This window comes from Chlorocebus sabaeus, chromosome 6, assembly GCF_047675955.1.
Source record: "Chlorocebus sabaeus isolate Y175 chromosome 6, mChlSab1.0.hap1, whole genome shotgun sequence".
NCBI classification, from domain to species: Eukaryota; Metazoa; Chordata; class Mammalia; order Primates; family Cercopithecidae; genus Chlorocebus; species Chlorocebus sabaeus.
Window position 1 is genome coordinate 54667876 of NC_132909.1, and position 23238 is coordinate 54691113.

Below are 23238 nucleotides of genomic sequence, written 5' to 3' on the forward strand. Positions count from 1 at the left end.
ATTTTTTTTTTCCATGTTGGTCTGATGCCACCTGGTATCCTGCAGTTCTGTTCTGACACCAGTCACCCAGAGTTAGCACAGCCCCCGCACATTTAAGGCCATAGTCTCCAATGAGACCGCCCTCACCTCAGATGCCAGTTACCCTTTGGGGGTCCCCAGGCCCCTGCACTTCTGACCAACTGGCTACAAATTCAGAGGTTCCCGCCACCCCTTCAGGGTGCATGACTCACTAGAATGACTCCTGGAACCCACACTTCTGATGACAGTTTGTTTATAAAGGTTGCAACTCAGGGCATGCCAAATGAAGAGCCACACAGGAAGGGTCCCAAGCACAGAGCCCACATGTCTGCACCCGGTGGGATCAGGTGCCTTGTCCTCCCTGCATGTGACCTGCGCACCTGCCGGGAGGCTCCATATAGCTTTGGTGTCTGGCATTCTTACTGGGCTCATTACAAATGCATGACTGATGGACTCTTCGGCCATGTGATCGAACTCCATCCCCAGCACCCCTTTCCCCTCCCCCACCCTGGAGGTCAGGCCGGTATCGCCCAGCTCAGAGCCCCAGCCCTCTAGTCACATGCTTGGTCTTTCTGGTGCTGGGGCCTATCCTGAGCCATCACTTAGCACAAACTCAAGTGGGATCGAAGGCCTCACGGTAACAAAGACAGAAATTCCAGAAGTTTTACAAACTCTCTCCTAAGAATCTGGGACAGAGACCAGACAGATCCTTTATGACGGACAATACGGGCTGGGGCCAAGCCCTCTGCCAGGGGCTGGGGGTCCCTGCCCCGTGGTCCGCCCTCGGGGAGCCTGGCGGTGCCCACTGTTCACTCTAAGGTGGTCCCAGGGTGGGCTCAGGAGCCTATAATAGTGGCCAGTGCCAGGGGAGGCTCCTTCAAGAAAGCCAGAGTTGAGATCTGGAGGAGGAGAGGGAGTTAGCCAGGCCAGGGTGGGGATGAGGATATTCTGAGCAGCAGGACCTGCAGGGGCACAAGGCAAGAGCCGCATCCTAGAGGAAACCCAGTGGTCAGGCACATGCTGGGAACTGCAGGCTGGCCCCAAGCCTCTGCCCCACTCCTCCCCTGCAGGCAGGGCCTCCTGGAGCCTTGCGCTCACCCTGGGCTCTGAGGCCCCAGCCCTGCACAGACAGCCGAGACATGCCCTTACTTTCACCCTGTCCGCTCTGTCCTGTTTGGTCCTGATGTCATTCCCTTGATGGCAGAGTGGAGAGGGAGGAGTCCTGTCTCCTCATCTCTATCTATCTTTTCCCCGTAGTAGCAGCCCAAGCAGCCACAGTGGGAGTGGTCCTGCATGGAGGCGACCGGCTGAGCATGTCCCAGATGCAGCTCGGTGTCCCTGCCGGGACGCCGCATAGTCTCTGTGTGCAGCTCTGCATCACTGCCGGGTCCCCGTATGCCACACACAGCCGGTGTTTACCAAAGGCTGACGGGAGGCCAGACCTTCCATCCCGTGTCTCACATGCCCTCTCCACAGCCCCATAGAAAATGGTCCCCAGATTTGGGTTGAAGAAGCTGATGTTTCCAGTCATGAAACAGCTCTGCCAAGGTCACGGAGGGATGGAGGGGCAAAGCTAGGGTGTGAAACCGGGTGCTCTGTGTGGCTATAGGCACTTAATGTCACCTGGAGGCTTCCCTAGCACATTGTGAGAACCAAGCCTCAGGAACCAGAACAGCAAAACTCCTGTCACCCACAGAAGCCAGCGCTGGGGACTGCAGTGCAGATAGGCAGACATTCTTCACAGCAGCGGCAACTGCGCACTCCATTCACACAGCAGCAGTCCCCAGATGCTTGCCGTTCACCAGAGGCTGCTCTGAGTGCTTTGGATGTGGCAGGAAACACACAAGTCTGGCCCTCACAGAGTCTATTTGCAAAGTTAAAAGTTAAATAAAGTAGATGCCAGGCAGGGTGGCACATGCCTGTAATCCAAGCCATTTGGGAGGCTGGGGCAGGAGGATCAATTGAGCCCAGGAGTTCAAGTCTAACCTGAGCAACATAACGAGACCCTGTCTCTACAAAAAAAGCTAAAAAAGTAAATAAAATATGTAGCGTGTCAGGTCATGATCAACGCAGTCAAGAAGTAAATAGGGAGAGGAGGAACTGGGCATTGATGCCAGTGGAGGGATCCATGGCAAGCTGAGTGGTCAGGAGTTTGCTCAGCTGCCATGACAAAGCCCCACAGGCTAGGTTGCTTCAACAGAAGAAGAGTATTGACTCAGGGTTCTGGAGACTGGAAGCCCAAGACCACGGTGTCAGCAGGGTTGGTTTCTCTCGAAGGCACTGGGTAGGGATCTGTCCAAGAGGCCTCTCTCACAGCTTCTGGTGGAAGCTGGCGGTCTCTGGCGTTCCTTGGCTTAGAGAAGCATCACCCCAGTCTCTGCGTCTGTCTTTACACAGCCTTCTCCCTGTGTGAGTGCCTGTATCCACATTTCCTGCCTTTCTAAATTGAATTTATTTTTTATTTTTATTTTTTAAATTTTTTTTTTTTTTTTTTTTAAAGGGCCTCACTCAGTCACCCAGGCTGGACTGCAGTGGTGTGATCATGGCTCACTGCAGCCTCAAACTCCTGCACTAAGGCGATCCTCTCACCTTAGCCTCCTGCGTAGCTGGGACTAGAGGTGTGTGCCACCACAACCAGCTAATTTTCTTTTTTGTAGAGATGGGTTCTTGCCATGTTGCCTGGGCTGGTCTTGAACTTCTGTGTTCAAGCGATCCTCCCACCTCAGCCTCCCAAAACAGTGGGATTACTGGCCTGTGCCACCACGCCTGGCCTAAATTTCCCTTTTTTATAAGGACATCAGTCACATTTGATTAGAGATCACCCTATACCAGTGTGACCTCATCTTAACTGATTACACCCCCAATGACTGTATCCAAATCAGGTCACGTTTTGAGGTCCCAAGGGGTTAGGACTTCGGCTATGAATTTGGATTGTGGGGTGGGGGGAACACGATTGAACCCCTCACTGGATGAATTATTGAGCATTGGCAGCCAGAAAAAGACCCGATTGAGGCCAAAGAGCAAGCGATGTTGGGAGCTTAGGAAAGAGGATTCTGGCCGAGGGGCCGGGGAACCCCAGGTCAGTGCACGCCTGCTCTGCGCCAGCTGCTTTGATTCTAGCCTGACTGAATGTGACCGTGTCCAGAGAGAAGAGGAAAGCGGAGTTCCCATGGTCCTTGGAGACACCTGTCCTTGGGAGGCATCAGAGCTTTCCCTAGCACTTGGCTCTAGGACGCTTCTCCTCTGGGGCTTCATCCAGGGATGGCAGTAGGTCCAGTCAGTGACAGCCTCAGCTCTGCTCCACCGGCACCAGGGTCACGGTTTGGCAGGTCCCCAAATACTGCCCCAGTCCAGACGGGTCTGCAGCAAGCCAGGGCAGGCCCGGACACTGTAGGGGAGGCTGGGGGCCCAGGCAGCTTCTTTTTCTCTGGGGACAGCACTGGCAGCCCCTGACCCACATTGTGGGGTGGCCAAGTGTCCCCAGAGCTCCTGCCCACAGGCTGATGGAGGTGCCCCGGGCCTGGAAGCAGCACGGCTTCCCCAGAGACCTCTTGGGCCCCGTAGTGACACGCTCCCTCGATTCCCACCGCTACCGGGTGGAGCTGGCCTCCAGCCCCACACTCCTCTCCTCATGGGGCTCTCCCGTTCCCCTGCTGGGCCGCCCGCTGCCCTGTGAGCAGGGGCAATGTCTGTCGTTCCTTCTCTGGGACATGATAGGAGCTTCTCAGAGGATGCTGTGTGTGTGTTCTCGGCACACAGATTCTGCCCAGTGACTCCTGAGCGGCGGTTTCTCCCTGCGTTCTGGTCTCAGTTACCTTGGCTCATCAGTTCTGTGCCCCTCCCTCAAAGGGAACGAACTTCCTTTTGCACAGGTTCAAGTCCCCACCCTTCCTGGGCACACAGCTCCTGCTCCCTCTGTTCCTGCTCCCTCCTCTCCTGCTCCCTCCGCTCCTGCTCCCTCTGCTCCTGCTCCCTCCTCTCCTGCTCACTCCTCCATATCCCAGCCTGCTGATGAGGCTGTGAGTCCTGCCAGGCTGCCCCTTCACAGGCAGAGGGGTTCTGCCGTGGTCCTTTTTTTTTTTTTGAGACGGAGTCTCACTCTGTCCCGCTGGCTGGAGTGCAGTGGCGCGATCTCGACTCACTGCAAGCTCCGCCTCCCAGGTTCATGCCATTCTCCTGCCTCAGCCTCCCGAGTAGCTGGGACTACAGGCGCCCGCCACCGCGCCCGGCTAATTTTTTTTTGTATTTTTAGTAGAGACGGGGTTTCACCGTGGTCTCGATCTCCTAACCTTGTGATCCACCCGCCTCGGCCTCCCAAAGTGCTGGGATTACAGGCGTGAGCCACCACGCCCGGCCTCACCATGGTCCTTTTTCTCCTTCTGGGCCCGTGGGGTCTGCACGGCTGTCAGCGCCAACCTGAGAAAGCACTGAAGGCCTTGTCTTGCATCGGCCTGCGGGCTCCCCTCACTGCCCTCTCCACACAAATGATGAATGTACCATTTTGACAAAGTACCCAGAAGATTCTCTTCAGTTTTCTTTGATTTTGCAAAATAAAAATCCAAAAGGTGTTGAGTCATTTAATATTGAATGCTTGAGTGGATTTGAGTACAAACTCGGGGTCCTCCCGGAACCCACGGACCCCATCAGGACTTCCGTGGCAAGCTTGCTCTTTGGCAGGGGCGTCTCGTGGAGTCTTGTGCGCTCCCAGTAGCTCCCAGCTTGCTTGCCCGCTGCAGCACGGACTTCTTTCGAGCACCAGGACCTATCTCTGGCACTGGCTCATTGTCCAGCACATCAGAGAGGTAGCCACCCACAAGCGTCAGGCCCTCAGTTGCTGGGCTTTGTGACATAGGAGTCACACTTGCCTCCTTGAGGATGGTGAGCACCCAGTGAGGAAGCGCTGCCAGGCACCCCGGCTCATGGCCCATCGCGCAGTGAGCTTGCCACCATGCGACTGCAGGTGGTGAGCGTCAGTGATGATAATCGTTCCTTGCATGAATTCCTACCACACAGTGTTGGCTTTTCCTAACCTAAAATTTAGCACCTTCCTCAATGCTTTGGCCACGTACCTGTCGTAATCTCAGAAAGTGGTTGTGTTCTCAAGGTGTCGTATGCTCGCCCGAGCTCAGAGGTCATCAAAGATGCCAACTTGTACATCAGCGGGCTCCCTCGGACCATGACCCAGAAGGACGTAGAGGACATGTTCTCTCGGTTTGGGCGGATCATCAACTCGCGAGTCCTCGTGGATCAGACCACAGGTACCAGAGGGGCCCGAGACGTGTGGGGAGGGTGTTCTCTAGGTGGGGGCTGGGTTTTCTAGGGAAGGCAGATCACTGTTTGATTTTAAATGTCATTAGTTATTCTGCAAACGAGGACAACACCAAAATGAGAAGACGTTGACTTTGGTTTGAGAAGGCTGAGGAGGTAAGATGGCATTAAAAGAAGCTGGGGATGGCTGGACGTGGTGGCTCACGCCTGTAATCCCAGCACTTTGGGAGGCCGAGGCGGGTGGATCATGAGGTCAGGAGATCAAGACCAGCCTGACCAACATGGTGAAACCCCGTCTCTTCTAAAAATACAAAAAATTAGGTGGGCATGGTGGTGGGCGCCTATAGTCCCAGCTACTCGAGAGGCCGAGGCAGGAGAATGGCGTGAACCCAGGAAGCGGAGGTTGCAGTGAGCTGAGATCATGCCACTGCACTCCAGCCTGAGTGACACAGCAAGACTCCGTCTCAAAAAAAAAAAAAAGGCCGGGGATTAGGCCAGCATTTCATGTATGGTGAAGACACCAAGAGATTCTAGCACCTTCCCTCAAGCACCCAAATGTCCTGGCCTTGCCCATGAACGGGGTGAAAAGGACACTGCAGGCTGGGTGTGGTGGCTCATGCCTATAATCCCAGCACTTTGGGAGGCCGAGGCAGATGGATCACCTGAGATCAGGAGTTCGAGACCAGCCTGGCCAACTTGGTGAAGTCCCATCTCTACTAAAAATACAAAAATTAGCCGGGTATGGTGGCAGGTGCCTGTAATCTCAGCTACTCGGGAGGCTGAGACAAGAGAATCACCTGAACCCAGGAGGGAGAGATTGCGGCCAGTCGAGATTGCACCACTGAGCTCCAGCCTGGGCAAGAGAGCAGGATTCCATCTCAAAAAACAAAAAAGGATACTGTAGCCAGGTGCGGTGGTGTGGGCTTGTCATCACAGCTGCTCAGGAGACTGAGGCGGGAGGACTGCTTGAGCCCAGGAGTATACAGCTGTGGTGAGCTGTGATCATGCCACTACACTTCAGCCTGGGCAACAGAGCAAGATGCTGTTTCTTTAAAAAAAAAAAAAAAAAAAAAGGCTGCTACACATTTGTCCACTGTGAATTTCATTGCAGGCATTTGGGGTGCAGTAGTCTGATGGCCCAAATCCCCAGAATTCGGATGCCCTTCTCTAGGGAGCACATCTAAAATGCACAGAGCACATGGCAGTGAATTCCTCTAATGGGCAGGCAATCCTGGCCACTTGGCTGGCCCTTCCATGCTGTCTTGCCATTGGACATGGGCACGGGGCTTTGTGTGACGCCATCAGGCAGAGATGAGCAGGGGACATGTGCACATCCACGGCTGTGCTCCGGCCCCCCTTCCCAGCCCGCCTGTCGCACTAGGCTAGGAACTAGTGCACCACCACATCCTTTGCCAAGCCCTGCACGTGGCCCCGCCTGGGGGACGGGGAGCTCGGGCCACTCTGAGGGGATTTAGAATCGCTCAGCTCTGTTTGGAGCAGGAGCAGGAGTGTGCTGACCAACCAGGAGGGAAGAGTCTGCTCCCCAAGCCCAGTGAGGCCTGTGCGTTCGTTATATGGGTGGTTTTCGTATTCCTCCCACAGGGATTGTGCCCCACCTTGGCTGTGATGGTGAAATAACCCGAGTAGTCGGGCCACAGGAAGTCGTGCTCTGAGGTGACCTCTTTTCGAGAGAACAGCAGCACTCCCCCAACAGCCCAGAGCCTTGCCTTTCATGTGCACACAGGTGGGGCCTTCCTGGCCTGCAGGCTGGAGGGGCATGCACATCGTCCTGCGTCCCCTGAGCTGCGTGCTTTGGGGTGGGCGGCCTTATCAGTCTCTCTCCCTCCTCCTGGCCGGCTGTGGGAACCCCACCTGGCACGCACCGGCCCTGCTGCTGCCGGCCTTCCGTCCCGCTGGGGCCTGAGGAGGGGAAAGGCCCCTGTGCACTTCACGGGGGCTCTGGGGGCTGCCTGTAGCCTAGCACAGACTCGTGCCCTGGCACCCAGCAGTGCCGAAGGACGGGGCTCACTCGCTCGCACGGCCACCTCTATTCTGTCTTCGCTCTGGGGAGAGGGTCGGGGGATGCCAGTTACTTGGTGTAAACTCCCCTGATTTGTACCAGAAGAATCTCCTGTGGTTCCTGAAGTCCCCTCACTTACTTTCAAGTGCTAGCTGAAAGAACGATCCTGTCGGTGGGCCAGTGTGTGAGTTCCTTCCCCCCACTTTGCATTATGGCATCTGAACTGGCTGCGCAGGGCCCGGGGCTGGGGAAGCTGACCTCGCCGGCCCATAGTCCACTCTCCTCCTCCTCTAGACCCCACATGCACGGCTTTGCCTCGGCCTCTCCGTGTCCAGTATGGTCCTGATGATGGGAGCCTACACTCCACTTGGAGCCCCCAGTGCCTGAGAGCATGCCTCCAGCCACCCAACTCTCCTGGGGCCTTCCCTAGTCTCTCAGGCACACACAGGCCACAGGCAGGGGGAACTCACCTCTGCACACAGCTGGTGGGGGCATTGCTTCCTTTCCCTCTGCAAGGTAGTGTCTCCCAGGGTGTTGGGGGCACCTCAGTATCGCCCGTCAGGTCAGCTGTGAACCTCAAGGTGGCATAAGCAACCTTTGGCTTCTTTGTAGAGGGGTGAAGGAGGCAGAGAAGGAAGCCAGGAGGGTCTCCCTGGCTCTGCTTCCCACCCCAGGGTGCAGAATTGGTGGGAAGGTGAGGCTCCCATCCCAGGGCTATGGCTCCCTCTGCTGGGCACAGAGGGTGCCTGTTCCTGGGACCTCATGAAGCGCAAGGCGGACAGCAGGGAAGAGAAGTGTGTGGCAAACCAGCCTGTGTGGAGTTTGTCTTCCTGCGATGGGCTTTTCAGTGTTAAATAGACGAGGATGGCTGGGCGCGGTGGCTCACACCTGTAATCCTAATACTTTGGGAGGCCGAGGTGGGAGGATTGCTTGAGCCCAGAAGTTCAGAACAGCCTGGCCAACATAGCGAGACCCCAACTCTTTTTTTAAAAAAGAGAAAAAACTCCCATCTTGAGCTGAAACAGCTGAATTTTTTTTTATTCCTTTGCTTCTGTATCCATCTTAATTGTGAACTTTATAGTGTATTCATCTGGAGATTATGCTGTTTCTTGGACTCTGCTGTTAAATTCTAAAAAACACAAGGGGGCTGGGCGCGGTGGCTCACGCCTGTAATCCCAGCACTTTGGGAGGCCGAGGCGGGCAATCTCCTGAGGTCAGCAGTTCGAGACCAGCCTGGCCAACATGGCAAAACTCCATTTCTACTAAAAATAGGCCAGGCACAGTGGCTCACGCCTGTAATCCCAGCACTTTGGGAGGCCGAGGCATGTGGATCACGAGGTCAAGAGGTCAAGACCATCCTGGCCAACATGGTGAAACCCTGTCTCTACTAAAAATACAAAAAATTAGCCAGGCTTGGTGGCAGGCACCTGTAATCCCAGCTACTGAGGAGGCCGAGGCAGGAGAATCGAATCTGGGAGGCGGAGGTTGCAGTGAGCCGAGATTGCACTATTGCACTCCACCCTGGGCAAAAAGAGTGAAACTCCATCTCAAATAAATAAATAAAGTAAAATAAAATAAAATAAAAATTAGCCGGGCATGATGGCAGGCGCCTGGAGTCCCACCTACGTGGGAGGCTGAGGCGGGAGAATCACTTGAACCAGGGAGGTGGGGGTTGCAGTGAACTGAGATCGTGCCATTGTACTCCAGCCCGGGTGACAGAGTGAGACTCCATCTTAAAGACAAATTAAAAACAAAAAACACTAGGGGAAGACAAAAAAAATGCAGAGCCATCTTCAGAAAGTATACATCCATTACATAATTGAGTGAATTGATATCCCCCCGTGTTAAACAGCATCGCTCCTGCCCCGCTTACTTGAGTTTTCTTCGTTTCACTCAGGCAGTTTGCATTTGAAAGCCACTTGACAACACCAGAGGAGCCCACACTTGCACGCATGCCTTCTCTCCGCTGTGCCGCAAGGTCTTTAGAAACAGAATGAAGCCATCTGCTTGGAGCCAGCTTCCCTACGAGCCGGCCAGCGTCAGCTCTCAGTCGTATTTGCCTAAAGTTAGATTTTCGTTTAGGTTTGCAAGACTGACTAAGCTGTCATTCGTGTCGTGAGAGAGTCAAAGAAAACAGCGTCTGTCAGGGTTATGTTTTCAGGTGTTCCTTCTGAGCAGCAGCTCAGAAATGAGCTTGAGCCCCAGAATATTCCTGGCACATGTGCGTAGCGCTAGGTCTGACCTTACTAAGGCTGCTGTCTGTGTGCTCACGTGGGACCTGCAGTGTCGCGATTGTGGGGCAGCTGGTGGGACCCTCTGGGAAGTGGTGGAGTAAGGTGCCGGAAGAGATGTGGAGACAGGACATGGGGACAGTTGGGTGCCTGCTGGACAGGTCACCCACGGCTCCAGGCTGCCTGACTTTGGTCATTGTTCATTACCATGTGCCACAGGCCTTTGCCTGGAGAAGAAACCTGACTTAAGACACCCTTTGACTGGAAGCCTTTCTTTTTCCTTAAGAGATGAGATCTTACTATGTTGTCCAGGCTGGTCTTGAACTCCTGGCCTCAGACGATTCTCTTGCCTTAGCCTCTGGAGTAGCTGAGACCACAGGCACGAGCCTTGGCCTGGCTTGACTAAAAGTCTTGAGAAGTAGGGTGTTTGGGTTGGGTTGTCTGCGGCAGCCTCTCCCACTGGGACACACCCACGACTCCCACCTAGTGACATCACTCTCAGACTGGCCCTCAGCTGTCACATCTCCGATCCCCAGGCCTTCCCCTGACCCCATCGTGTCCTCGCTCCAGGAGAAGGAGCTAGTCCGCTGCTCAGTGTGCCCTCACCCCCATCCCCTCATCCAGTTCCCAGCCTGCTCCCCAGGTTCCTCAAGGGACGGGCTACTCATGTTTCCCTCCCGGGCCTAGCGTGTGGACGGGCAGGGGTGGGGGACAGCCATGCTCTCCTTCCACCCACCTTGCTCAGCGTCTCACGCCAATGCTACCCACAGTAGGACGGGCCTCAGGTCTCACGCTGCCCCATCCAGGGATTGGGTTCAGCCTAGAACCCGGGACTGGCCCTTGGGTGGCTCAGTTGAGGTAGCAAGAGAAGGTGCCCTCTGGGCTTGGCTGCTGGGGCCCTGGCCCTTCCCACACAGGGACCCCAGGCCTGCCTGGCGAGCCTGTGGATAGGTTCAGCTCTGCTGTGTGAGCCTGGGCAGTGTTCTGGCCTCATTTGATTCTGACGGCAATTTGGGGCCCACGGGAGGGTGCAGGACCTTAGAGTGGAGTATCCCAAGACAGGAGTGAGGTGACGGCAGCAGCACAGAGCTGGCAGGGGGCAGCCACAGGATCCCACTCCCTCCTGGCATGAAGGAGAGGGCATGCAGGCTGAGCTGGGCACCTTAGCAGGAGGCTCGGCCACGAGGCCCGCTGTCACAGCGGGCCCCAGAGACAGCAGCCAGGAGGGTGGCCCCAGAGCCCAGGGAGGAACTCTCAGACGCAGTCCCCACCCCGACCCTGTTACCCACCAACCCCACACACCCACTCTGTAGTGGGTATCTGGCAGCTAAATAGTGACGGTGGATATGCTGTTTCCTAATGTTGCTTTCTTCCAAATAAGAGGCTTGGGTGTCTACTGGGGATGTCTGTCACCAAAATATCTTTGGGCGCTGACACCGTGGAGTCGTGGCTTCAGCCGGGAAGAAAGTCTGAAGTTTTAATCTTCTGTTAGTCATTGGTTTTCTTTACTCCATCCATTTGTTTTCACTTTTAGGTTAATTTTTGTTTATTTCCTTAACCAGACTTCCAGCCTGGCCCACAGTAGACTGACCTGACTTTTGCTTTTCAGTTTTGAAAGTCCCAGCATTTTCCCCCTAACTCCGTTTTTGTTGGTTTGTTAAAAAGGTTTGTCCAGAGGGGTTGCGTTTATCCGGTTTGACAAACGGTCGGAGGCAGAAGAGGCAATTACCAGTTTCAATGGTCATAAACCCCCAGGTTCCTCTGAGCCCATCACAGTGAAGTTTGCAGCCAACCCCAACCAGAACAAAAACGTGGCACTCCTCTCGCAGCTGTACCACTCGCCAGCGCGACGGTTTGGAGGCCCCGTTCACCACCAGGCGCAGAGATTCAGGTGGGTCGGGAGGGTGCGCACTCCTGAAAGCCATACGTAGCCCCGCTGGTGGGCGACGGCACAGCCACAGAATAGAAACCACGGGGACACTCGACTGATCCTGCCAGAGAGCACGTTTCAGAATCATTCTGCAGCTCCACACCACAATTTCATCAGAAAGGTGTCTGTAGGAAAGCCGTTTACTTCCGATGGGGCGTTGTCTTTCATGGGAATCAAAACAGTGACTCCAGGCTAGACACAGTGGCTCATCCCTGTAATCCTAGCACCTTGGGTGGCCAAGAGAGGAAGATCGATTGGGCCCAGGAGTTCAAGACCAACCTGGGCAATATTGTGAGACCCCATCTCTACAAAAACAAAACTGGCCAGGCACGGTGGTGCACTCCTGTGGTTGCAGCAACTCAGGAAGCTGAGGTGGGAGGATTGCTTGAGCCCAGGAGGTTGAGGCTACAGTGAGTTGTGATTATACCACTGCACTCCTGGGCCACAGAGCCAGAACCTTTTTTTTTTTTTTTTTTTTTTAAAAAAAAAAAAAAGACGGCACCAGTCCCCACCAGTTGCTATGAGTGTGAGCGGTTAGAACTTCAACACGCAGTTCCTAGTAACAGAACGGAGCAGCGAGCTTTAAAGATGGTTTCATGCCCAGTGTCGGGGAGCACACACCAGTAATCTCAGCTATCAGGAGGCCAAGGTAGGAGGATTACTTGAAGCCCTGAGTTTGAGCAGCCTGGGCAGCAGAGTGAGACCCCATTCCTACAAAAAGTAATGAAAAAACTGGGTGTGGTGGTGCTGGCCTTTAGTCCCAACTACTCAGGAAGCCACGGCGGGAGGATTGCTTGAACCCAGGAAGTGGAGGCTGCAGTGAACGATGATTGCACCACTGTACTGCAGCCTGGGTGACAGAGTGAGACCCTGTCTCTAAAAAGTAAATGAATAATGAACGTCTCATATCTGTGGGAGGAAAGATGCTGCCTTAGGTATAGTCGGGTGAGAGCAGATCTTCCAGAGTTCCTAGACATGATCAGCAGCCCTAAGGCAAACTTTCTTCATACACCTGCCTTGTGCAGTCATTTGTATTGGTGAATGTTATCAGTATGCATTCTGTTTATGAGCCCTGTCCTAGATGGGAGCAGTTTTCCCGGATTCCTTAGTCTTTCCATCCTGAAAATGGGTCTGGCTGCCAGGATGAAGTGGGATAGAGGTGATGAGAGTCAGGGCCTTGGACTCCTGGATCTGGTGTGCTGTTGCCTCAGAAACAGCAGAGGTCTCAGTGTCAGGGCTGTTTTGTTTCGTTCCTCAAGGAATGACATCGAGGGCTTATCTCAGGTATGACAAGGACAGATATCCCATTTTTTAATTTTTAATGTTTTTATTTTTTGTTGAGATGGAGTCTCACTATGTTGCCCAGGCTGGTCTTAAACTCCTAGCCTCAAGTGATCCTCCTACCTCAGCCTCCCAACGTACTGGGATTATAGGCGTGAGCCCGGCCCCATCGTTGTTTTAACAGTGAGGCTGGGCGCTGCCCACTGCCACACATGCTGCTGTGAGAGGTGTTATTCTCATGGCTGTGTTACCCAGCATTCTCCGCCTGGCTCAAATTCCAAAGCTGGCCTGCCTGCCTTGAGGTTTCTGGGTTGAAGACAAGGCTGGGGAAGCTTCTCTGGACAGAATGGAGCTGAATTTTAAAATCCAGCTGTAGGAATCCCACCATACAGTTGGCACTGCTCTTGACGGGGCGGGCTATATGGGCAGTGGCGTTGGGTGAACTGCTCCTTAGCCTGGAAGGAAGACAGGGAAGGTTGGAGGAGGCGACATGGGACTCTGGTCCCAGTAATGAGGATGGGAAAAGAGAGTGGAAACCAGAGGAGTGGACATTTCTGGTCGAGCAGGAAAGTGAGTGGCAGGGCAACCACCAGGACAAAGTTATGGAAGGAAGTGGGGAGGGCGGGAGAGTCTAGAGGGAAAGATCTGCTCAGGAGGCTGAGAGAAGAGGAGGAAGAAAGACCCAGACTGCAGGGAATTTGCCGTCAGTCCCTATCACGTCCAGAAAACCCCGGAGAATTGGGTTGGAGGAAAAGAGAGATTTATGACTGTCAAGACCAGAGAAATCAGCAGGAGAAAAAACTACCAACAAGAGTAATTCTTAAGAAGGCCGGGCGCATTGACTCACGCCTGTAATCCCAACACTTTGGGAGGCCAAAGCAGGAGGATCACTGGAGCCCAGGAATTTGGGACCAGTCTGGACAACATAGACCCTGTCTCTAAAAAAATGTAAAAATTAGCCCAGTGTGGTGGCACACACCTGTGGTCCCAGCTACTCAGGAGGCAGGAGGATCACTTGAGCCTAAGAGTTTGAGACCATACTGGACAACATAGTGAGACCCTGTCTCAAAAAAAAAAAAAATCACCCTTGGGCTAGTGAGCTGCCCCGTGGGAGCTGGTGTCCTCTTGTGTCTGTTGAGAGGGTGAATCTGTTTAATGGCACTTGAAGGCACTCATTTACCTTAGCTGATAGGGCCATAGCCTGAAGCCCAGTTTTATTTTGGAGCAGGAAATCCTTCTCTGCATGCATCGTGCGGCTTCACAGATGCTGTCTTCACAGATATACGGTACTCAGATATTCCCAAACTAACCCTCAGACTTTTACTTTTTTAATTTGAGAAAGTTCCAGAGGGAAGCATGGCTTTAGGAACTGTTTTGTCATCTACCTTAATCCTTACTATGGCATCTGTACGTTTTCAGAAGGCTTTATTTTAGTTTAGTTTGGTTTTAGTTTGATGAGGTTTTTGTTTGTTTTTTTCCTAGAGATGGGGTCTCTCTGTGTTGCCCAGGCTGGTCTCAAACTCCTGGCCTCCAGTGATCCTCCCACCTTGGCCTCTGAAAGTCCTGGGATTCCGGGCTTGAGCTACCACGCCTGGCCCAGAAAGGCTTTTTTTTTTAATGTAAATAAAAGTATCACTGTGGAAAGAGCCCCACGTGTGTGGTCAAGTTTGGTGAGCCTGCAGTTGCTGGTGTCCCAGGGCCCTTCCCTGTCCCTTGAGTTCTCAGCCCTCAGTGGTTTGGCCCCTGGCCCTCGTGGGATGTTGAACTGCAGCCACAGAAGGTTGGTTGCCTGGTGCGTGGGAAGGAATTCTTGGGCCCTACAGTGGCCCTGGCAAAGGCGTGCTCTAACCCAAGACCACTGGGCTATGAACCCTTGGGGGTGGGTCATGATGAGGGGAAGGTGCAAAATCTGGAAAAAGGAGTTCAGCCCCTGCACGTACCCCACAGTACGAGGAGAGTTTCCTCCAGGGAGAGCTGAGGCTGTCCGCGCCTGCAGAGCGTTTCTACCCTCACTGGAGGACCCAGAGAAGCGCCCATCATCTAAATGTGGGGAACCGCAGGAACCCCTAAACAGAAACCCCCACATACACAGTGGGAGGAGTGGAGGTCACCAACCAGCCCCTCAGAGTCAGCTCCCTATAGAACAGGGTCCTGCCCCTCCATTACCGTATTTAATTCCTCCCAGTTTAAAACAATGTCATGGTTTTGACCCATGCAGGTGTCTCGACTGTGAGCACCTCATGGCTGCGCAGAGCGGGAGGGGCCAGCGGCCATGGTCCAGGCCTTGCCCCATCACCAGGCCACCTGCGCTGACCGTGGCCTGACGCTTGCTCTCTGTCCGCCAGGTTCTCCCCCATGGGCGTCGATCACATGAGCGGGCTCTCTGGCGTCAACGTGCCCGGAAACGCCTCCTCCGGCTGGTGCATTTTCATCTACAACCTGGGGCAGGACGCCGACGAGGGGATCCTCTGGCAGATGTTTGGGCCCTTTGGCGCCGTCACCAATGTGAAAGTGATCCGCGACTTCAACACCAACAAGTGCAAAGGGTTTGGCTTTGTGACCATGACAAACTATGAAGAAGCCGCGATGGCCATAGCCAGCCTGAACGGCTACCGCCTGGGGGACAAGATCTTACAGGTTTCCTTCAAAACCAACAAGTCCCACAAATAACTCGCTCATGCTTTTTTTTTGTACGGAATAGATAATTAAGAGTGAAGGAGTTGAAACTTTTCTTGTTAGTGTACAACTCATTTTGCGCCAATTTTCACAAGTGTTTGTCTTTGTCTGAATGAGAAGTGAGAAGGTTTTTATACTCTGGGATGCAACCGACATGTTCAAATGTTTGAAATCCCACAATGTTAGACCAATCTTAAGTTTCGTAAGTTATTTCCTTTAAGATATATATTAAACAGAAATCTAAGTAGAACTGCATTGACTAACCAGTCCCTCTGGATGGTGGTGAACCTGAAGCATGCTTTAACCTCTAAGACTGTCTAACATGCGTTTCATTCAATGTCTCCACAGACTGGGTAGCAAAAAAAATCACCTTTTAGTTTTAGTTTTTAATCTAAAGATGTTAGACAGATGCTGAGTGTGCGTTTTCTCAACCGCTTCAACATTGTAAGCGATGTATGCTTTGGTTGACAGGAAGTTCCTTTTCCAGGCAGGTCCCATTGCCACCTCCTGCTCACTCAGTCCCAGGCTCTGCCAAGTGGTCCTGGGAATGGCGGTGGGCCCGTCCAGCGTGGGCCACCACTGGGGCCGGGGGCCGCATGCCGGGCGGGCCCTCCAGAGAAGGACACAAACGTGTTTCGTAAGCCCAGGCACCAATGGGAATGGACCAAAGAGTTTCAGGGAAACTCCAGTATATTCCAGAGTTAGATCTAAGCTCCAGGCACGCCTGAAGATGTGTTGCTACTCTGACGCCCCGAGTTTCTGTCCACACATTGCATGCACAGCGCCCCACACATTGGATACTGTTGTTCACGATAATTTCTCCCGTTTTCCAGAGCATTTAACATAGCTTGGAGGCGTAAGATGGCTCCGTTTTTAATAACACAGAAACATTTGAGCATTGTATTTCTCGCATCCCTTCTCGTGAGCGCTTAGACCTTTTTCTATTTTAGTCGCATTTTGTTTTGGAATTTTGCTTTTGTATGAACACTCAGCAGAAAAGTACTTACTTCTTGCCAGTTATCTATTAACCAAAACCTTTGATTTGTAGTTTTAAAGATTAACCCTCAAAGTTCTCTTCATAACTGCCTTGACATTTTGGGTTGTTCTGTTCTGTTAATTTTCTTTTGCTTTTTTGTGTTTTTTGTTTGTTTTTACTTTTGCATTTAAGACCATTAAATTTGATTTTGTTTTGCTCGAATTTTGTTTTGTTTTTTATTTTACCTTTTCTTTCTTTTTGGCTAGGGAAGGTGCAGGCGGCCCAGCATTCAGGGAGGAGTCGTAAGATCTTAAGAAACCAATACTTGCCTCAAGCAAAAGCATTTCTGAATATGTGACGCAGGAATGTGCAGTTACAGGCTGGTGGCTTTTAAACCGGGAGCCCGAAGGAAGGGTGAAAGAGAAAGCCTGTGAAATAGGCAGGGCCAGATCGCCCAAAACTCCTCAGGACTGGGATCTGGCGTTTATAAATAACTAGTATACAGAGAGAATCACAAACAGGATAACTTAGTACCAGCAGTTTTTAACCTTGACGTGAGACTAAAACGTGACCGTAGGCTGTTTTTTAGTTATTGCTCTCATGAGATGACGGCTATATTTATCTGTTTATTTATACCGATCTATTTATTTATTTATTTATTGAAGTGGGAAATGGAGCAATAGGCAGGCACCACCGTCCCCAGAGCAGGTCAGCCTCTCCAGAGGCCCCTGGACAACTGAGGATGCCCATCCCCTCCCCTTTCCCTGATCTTTTACCGAGGGGCTGTGTGCGCGATCCTTGCAAATTGATGATGTTGCCATCTGTACCCAGGCCACGTCTCATAAAAGTCGGCCTGGTGCCAGAGAGGACCTCCTTTCTCCCACAGAATCCCAGATCCTCAGGAAAAGCCAAAACCGAGGCCCATTTGCCCAGATTCGACACAAAAGAGGGTCCCTGCTCTGTTGCCGGAGAGCAGTCTCCACCCTGGGACCAGAATGTTTTCCTGGAAAAAGAAGCCTTTCAGGTTTCCCCGGGCCAACATCTTCAGATGGAAGGTGGGAGCCAACACCTTCTGATGGAAGGCTGGATTCCCGCTTCTGAAACTCCCCTTGGAGTCTCACTGCCATACATGCCCGTAGCTAGCATTCAACAGAGAACTCTGTCTTAAGCTTCAACTGTGAAAATGATGATGGGCTTGTAGCCAGCACCTCAGCTTCTTTCCTCACCCCCTTTTATCTGAATCCTATCAGTTGTTCTGATGCTGGGACAGGTGAGAAGAAACTGTGAAGTGTATGAGCCTTTGAGAGTTCCCTGAAGTTTCTCAGTTCAGGAACATTCTCATTGTCTGTGGTCTCCACTGTTTGAACAGCCTTCTAGCTAAAAAATTCCAATGCCTTTATTTGGGAGTCTTAACTTGCAAGCTTGTGGAAGGATTTAGCTTTTGAACTGTCACTCCTGAAAAGCAATCTCCGTTCCCATCAAGGTTCTAGTTGCCGGCCCTGTGCCCTCAAAGTTCATTACATCTTGCCAAGGCCTGTTTGCAAAGGGGAGATCCCTTTTCTTAAAAAAGGCACAACTCAAAAGAAACCATTTCTTTAAAAATTTTACGTAGATGAGTCGTATTTATATTTAACAAAAATGAGTGCTCTCCTTTTATTTGGGAATTTCGATGAAAAAGTGTTCAGAGTAGATAATGTTCATTTATCAAAAATCTGGTTTGGGAAATACCAAAGAGGCTTTGATTGAATTCCCTTTTGACCTGTGTGTAACTTCCTCTGGTAGGTAGACCCCAGGCAACTCCGAATTTGTGAACCTGCTTCCTGATGAATTCTCCCTTGTTCCCCCTTGGCTTTGCCATTATTTCGTTTTCAGTGTGATTTGCCAAGCCACAGTTTTCTGTGCTGGCTGTGCCTCTAGTCACAGCTCTGTGACTGATTCCCTCCCGGGTGCTGAGTCCTCTCCTTGGCCACTATCCTGCGTGAATATCCTGAAATTCATGGACTTCCTCAGGGGCCTGCCCGCAGGTGGTGCTGGGTGGATTCCACCACCTTCTCCTGGAAGGTGAACCTTTTCCTGGCCAAGGGCAGCTGCCTTAACCTCTGAGAGTCTGCGCTTGGCCTTAGTCCTGGAGACCCAGTCTCCAGGGACTGAATCGTGCTGCTGTCGGGAGCCAAGGCCGGCCCTTTGGAGCTGGCAGCCCAGCGGTCCCTGCTGGATCAGAGAAATAGAAGCACCCGAAGATGGTTAGTGGCAGTTCCTTGACCAGTTTGCTTCCAAACGAAGGCCATTTGTCCACCAGGCATTGAAAAGACATGACTTACCCAGTCCGGCATCGGACTTGAAAATCGAAATTGACATCACTCAGCTGTTACATTTCACATCCCATTCAGCCCGGTTTTATTTCCATGTGCTTTTCGCAGCCTTCCTGTGTTGGATGAAAGAGAATAAGAATTCAGCTGACAGGAGGCCTCTATCGTCTGTCCCTCCACCCCTCCCTCCACCTCAATCCCCTCCCATCTTCCCCAGACCTACCTCACCTACTAGGACCTGAGGCAGCTTAGCAGAGACCCCTGGGGTTCAGCAGACTCTGGGGGTCAGGGAGTCCTGTCCCCAAACTTCCCAAGACAGCCCTGAAGTCACAAGTGCTGTTTTTTTTGAGTGGCATTGGCAATTGGCATGTAACGATGGCAGTAGAATCTGAATCTCGGATCCCAGGCAGGGTTCACGTTTCCAAACCTTTTGATTTCCCCTGACTTCTAATGGCCGGATCCTGTTTTTCTACCTTTCAGTGACACCATTCAGGTTTTTTTCTTGGCCATTTAAAAAAAGCAATTTTTTTTTTTTCCTCGCTTGTAAGTCACCGCCAGTACGTAAGTTTGGCTAACGGAGACTTTGACAGGACTGGATTTTTCTTCCACTAGAAGAGAAGGCTTTTCCGTTGGTTTGGGGCCACCTCTTTGACCATGACCATGTGATGTTCCGTTTACAGTGACTTGCTTTGGGGGAGGGGAGGCTCTCTTAACCGATTCCCATGTTGTACAGTAGATGGTTAGACCTTTTGTATATTAGTGTGTTTTAAGTTATTGATTTGTTTTATATAAAATAATTTATTTTTCAGGTGCCATTTTTCATTTTAACTTTGTTTTTACATGGGTTTGTTTTCAATAAAGTCTGACACTGGTGTCCAAAAGTCAACAACAAAATGAATCCCATTGTGTTCTTTTGAAGATGCTTATGTAACTTTTAAGTTTTTTAAATTATTTTCAGAAAAAAAAAAAAAAGAAAGAAAAGCCCTCACCGGTTTTCCATCAGCCCATTGCCTTTTTATTTTTATTTTTAATCCTTGTGAATAAATGTTCTTTAGTGTTTTAGGAGGAAAAAGCAAACCTAGATTTTGATAACCCAGAAGACTTCAGATTAATAAAGAAACTTTGAAAGAAGACCATTTTTCAAAATTTTAGTGAAGTGTGAATATTTTTTGTCAATGGCTTTCTCAAAGAGAATGAAACTTTTGCACCATTTTCAGAGTTTTTATAGAGATGCCAAATTGATATATTTACATGTAATGGAAACATGAAAAAGTTTTATTAAACAATTGTTCATAGCTGTGTAGACATTTTAATTCAGTTTCCAAAGCTCTCAAAAAAGCGTATTTTTGAAGTACGGAGTGATGCGGTTTGGGGCGTGGCTTACAGTTCCAAACGACTCAATTGTCCGGATACTCAGTTCTCTCTGCAGGTATCAGGTTCGTGTTAAACGCTGTATGTTAACTGTGACTGGAATTCTGTGATATTTTGGTAATAAATGAAGTGGGATCATTGAGATGTGCTGGTGTAGGGGTGATGGTGTGTCACTTGTGAGCAGCCCACAGCCCAGTAATAGAGTGCTAGGGGATGGGGACCTCCTCCCTCCAAGGTAAGCCTGGGCCAGGCCCCGGGAGCCCACGAGGGGACACCCAGTTCGGGTGTGCCCTGTGCTGGCTCACCCACGGCCCTTCAGCTCCCACCCAGATGCCCCTCTTCTCCAGGTTCACAGGTCAGTGGGCCCACTGAGTGGCCCCTGGATATGGCCCCCCTCCGTCTGCTTCCCACACCAGTGCTCCCTGAACAGTGACCCAGGGATCCAGTCTCTTCCCCCGTCTGTATGTGGAACCATAGTCACTCCCGAGCCCTGGGACCGTCCTGAGTGTCCCCTCCGTGAGACTGATCTCCTTTGGGATGGGAATGGTTAGGGGTCTCAAGGTCAGAGAGTCCAGGTTCAAATCCTGGCTCTGACACCACTCCCCAGCGTGCGACCCGGGGGAAAGTCTCTGGCTCTCTGAGTCTCCGCTCTACCCTCTGTGAAATGGGTCCACGCTGCCCATCCCCTCCAGATCCTCAGGAAAATGAGATCAAGTAGGAATGGTGACAGACTACCAAGACTCCGCCAAGGACTGGATGGTCGCGCCCAGCACCCAGAGAGTTGAGCTCACATAGTCCCACGGGAGGGCCTCTCGGAAAGCATTTACGGAGCCCATTTTCAAGTTGCTAGTTTCTCTATTGCTTGTGTGTCCTGTGGGTCTGCGTTCACCATCTTCTCTTCCAGACGTGACTGATCCCTCGGCTTCCGGGAAAACTCCGTGTTATCCGACACCACCTGGGGCCAAAGGGCCAGGGCTGTGCTCCAGCCAGAGCCCTGACAGTGCTCAGGGCTGTCCCTCAGGTGTTCAGAGCCCAGGGGCTGACAGCTGGGGCTCCAGGGGCCTCTGGGCAGCTCCCACTGGCTCAGGCTAGTGGATCTCCTGACCGCCCAACCTGTGAACCCAGGAGAAGGGGTCTGGGTGTCTGCGCCTCCCAAACTTAAGAATGCATCTGCCTCCCACAGGGGAGCATCGTTTCAAAGCAGATTCAGCTTCTGCAGGTCTGGTGTGGGCCTGGGAATCTGCATTTCTTTCTTTTCTTTCTCTTCTATCTCTTCTATCTTTCTCTTTTCTCTCTTTTCTTTTTCTTTTTTTTTTTTTTTTTTTTTTTTCCTTTTCTTAAGACAGAGTCTCGCTCTCTTGCCCAGGCTGCACTGCGGCAATCTCGGCTCACTACAACCTCCGCCTTCTGGGTTCAAGCAATTCTCCTGCTTCAGCCACCCGAACAACTGGGATCACAGGCGCCCGCCACCATGCCCGGCTAATTTTTGTATTTTTAGTAGAGATGGGGTTTCACCATGTTGGCCAGGCTGGTCTCAAACTCCTGACCTCAGGTGATCCACCCGCCTCAGCCTCCCAAAGTGCTGGGAGTACAGGCATGAGCCACGGCGCCTGGCCTGAGAACCTGTATTTCTCCTGGGTGACGCCAGTGTCAGAGACTCACCTCGAGAAGCAAGAAGTTTAGAGGAGTCCCCTATGTAGGACGAACCTTAATTAAACCTGACAGCCCCCATCTCCACCTCTGCTCCAGGGATGGCTTCCATCCCCACCTCACCCCAGAATTCAGAGCCAGAGAGGCCCAGCCCCAAGCGAGGCCCCCGTGCATGGCAGGCGACACTCAGGTTCCACCAGACCTCTCCAGACCTCCGCCTCTCGTGGGGGCTATTTCCATTGCTCCCTTCAAGGGCAAGGGTCTGAGGCCTGCATCCTTTTTCCCTTGGGCTTCGTGTGTGTGTGTGTTTCAACCTCAGTAATTTCTTAGCACAATTTAAAAGGATTTCTGAAAGAGAAGGAGAAACTGACACCTGTGTTATCCGGAGAACCACGGTTTGTGTTTTGTAATACGAGTCCTGACATGAGAGTGTTTTCACCGGGGGGCAAGGGGCGGGGAGAGCGTGGGTTCCCTCCCACCTCAGGGGGCGAGGGGCGAGGGGCGAGAGAGAGCGTGGGTTCCCTCCCACCTCAGTGTCCTTAGAGCCTGAGGAGTTCTCAACAACCTGTCCTGAGAACTGGTACGAGGAGGGAGGATCGCCTGAGATCAGGAGTTCAAAACCAGCCTGGGCAACATCATGAGAGTCTATCTCTACAAAACATGTAAAAATGAGACCGGGCACGATGGTTCACGCCTGTAATCCCAGCACTTTGGGAGGCTGAGGTGGGTGGATCAAAAATGAGCTGGGCATGGTGGTGTGTGCCTGTAATCCCAGCTACTCGGAAGACTGAGGCAGAAGAATTGCTTAAACCTGGGAGGTGGAGGGTGCAGAGAGCCCAGATCATGTCACTGCACTTCAGCTTAGGTGACAAAGCAAGATGCTATTTAAAAAAAAACAAAAAACAAAAAAAAAAAAGCCAAGCACAGTGGCTCACGCCTATAATCCCAGCACTTTGGGAGGCTGAGGTGGGCAGATCACCTGAGGTCAGGAGTTCAAGACCAGCCTGGCCAACATAGTGAAACCCCGTCTCTACTAAAAATACAAAAATTAGCCGAGCGTGGTGGCAGGCGCCTGTAATCCCAGCTACTCGGGAGACTGAGGCAGGAGAATCACTTGAACTCGGGAGGCAGAGGTTGCAGTGAGTCAAGTTCACGCTATTGCACTCTAGCCTGGGCAACAAGAACGAGACTCCATTTCAAAAGAAAAAAAAAGACCGGGAGTGGTGACATGCACCTGTATTCCCAGCTACTTGGGAGGCTAAGGTAACAGGATCACTTGAGCCCAAGAGTTCGAGGCTGCAGTGAGCTATAAAAGAAAAAAAAGAAAGGAAAAGAAAAATGTGCAGGGCCTGTTGGTCAAAGATGACTTAATTTCAAAATGGTTGCTGGGCATGGTGGCTCACACCTGTAATCCCAGCACTTTGGGAGGCCAACGCAGGTGGATCACGAGGTCAGGAGTTCAAGACCAGCCTGACCAACATGGTGAAACCCCATCTCTACTAAAAATA

At 52.0% G+C, this 23238-nt stretch overlaps 1 protein-coding gene across 1 annotated transcript in view; it reads left to right on the forward strand.

The window, feature by feature from the left end:
- ELAVL1 (ELAV like RNA binding protein 1) overlaps window positions 1-16622 on the forward strand; it is a 43518-nt gene extending 26896 nt beyond the window's left edge. Inside the window, exons 4-6 of the mRNA XM_037994316.2 lie at window positions 5123-5276; window positions 11203-11428; window positions 15094-16622. Of these exons, the coding sequence (XP_037850244.1) occupies window positions 5123-5276; window positions 11203-11428; window positions 15094-15418 (705 nt within the window). The 3' untranslated portion in view covers window positions 15419-16622. The remainder of the gene's footprint in view (window positions 1-5122; window positions 5277-11202; window positions 11429-15093) is intronic.
- The last annotated feature ends 6616 nt before the right edge of the window (window positions 16623-23238 follow it).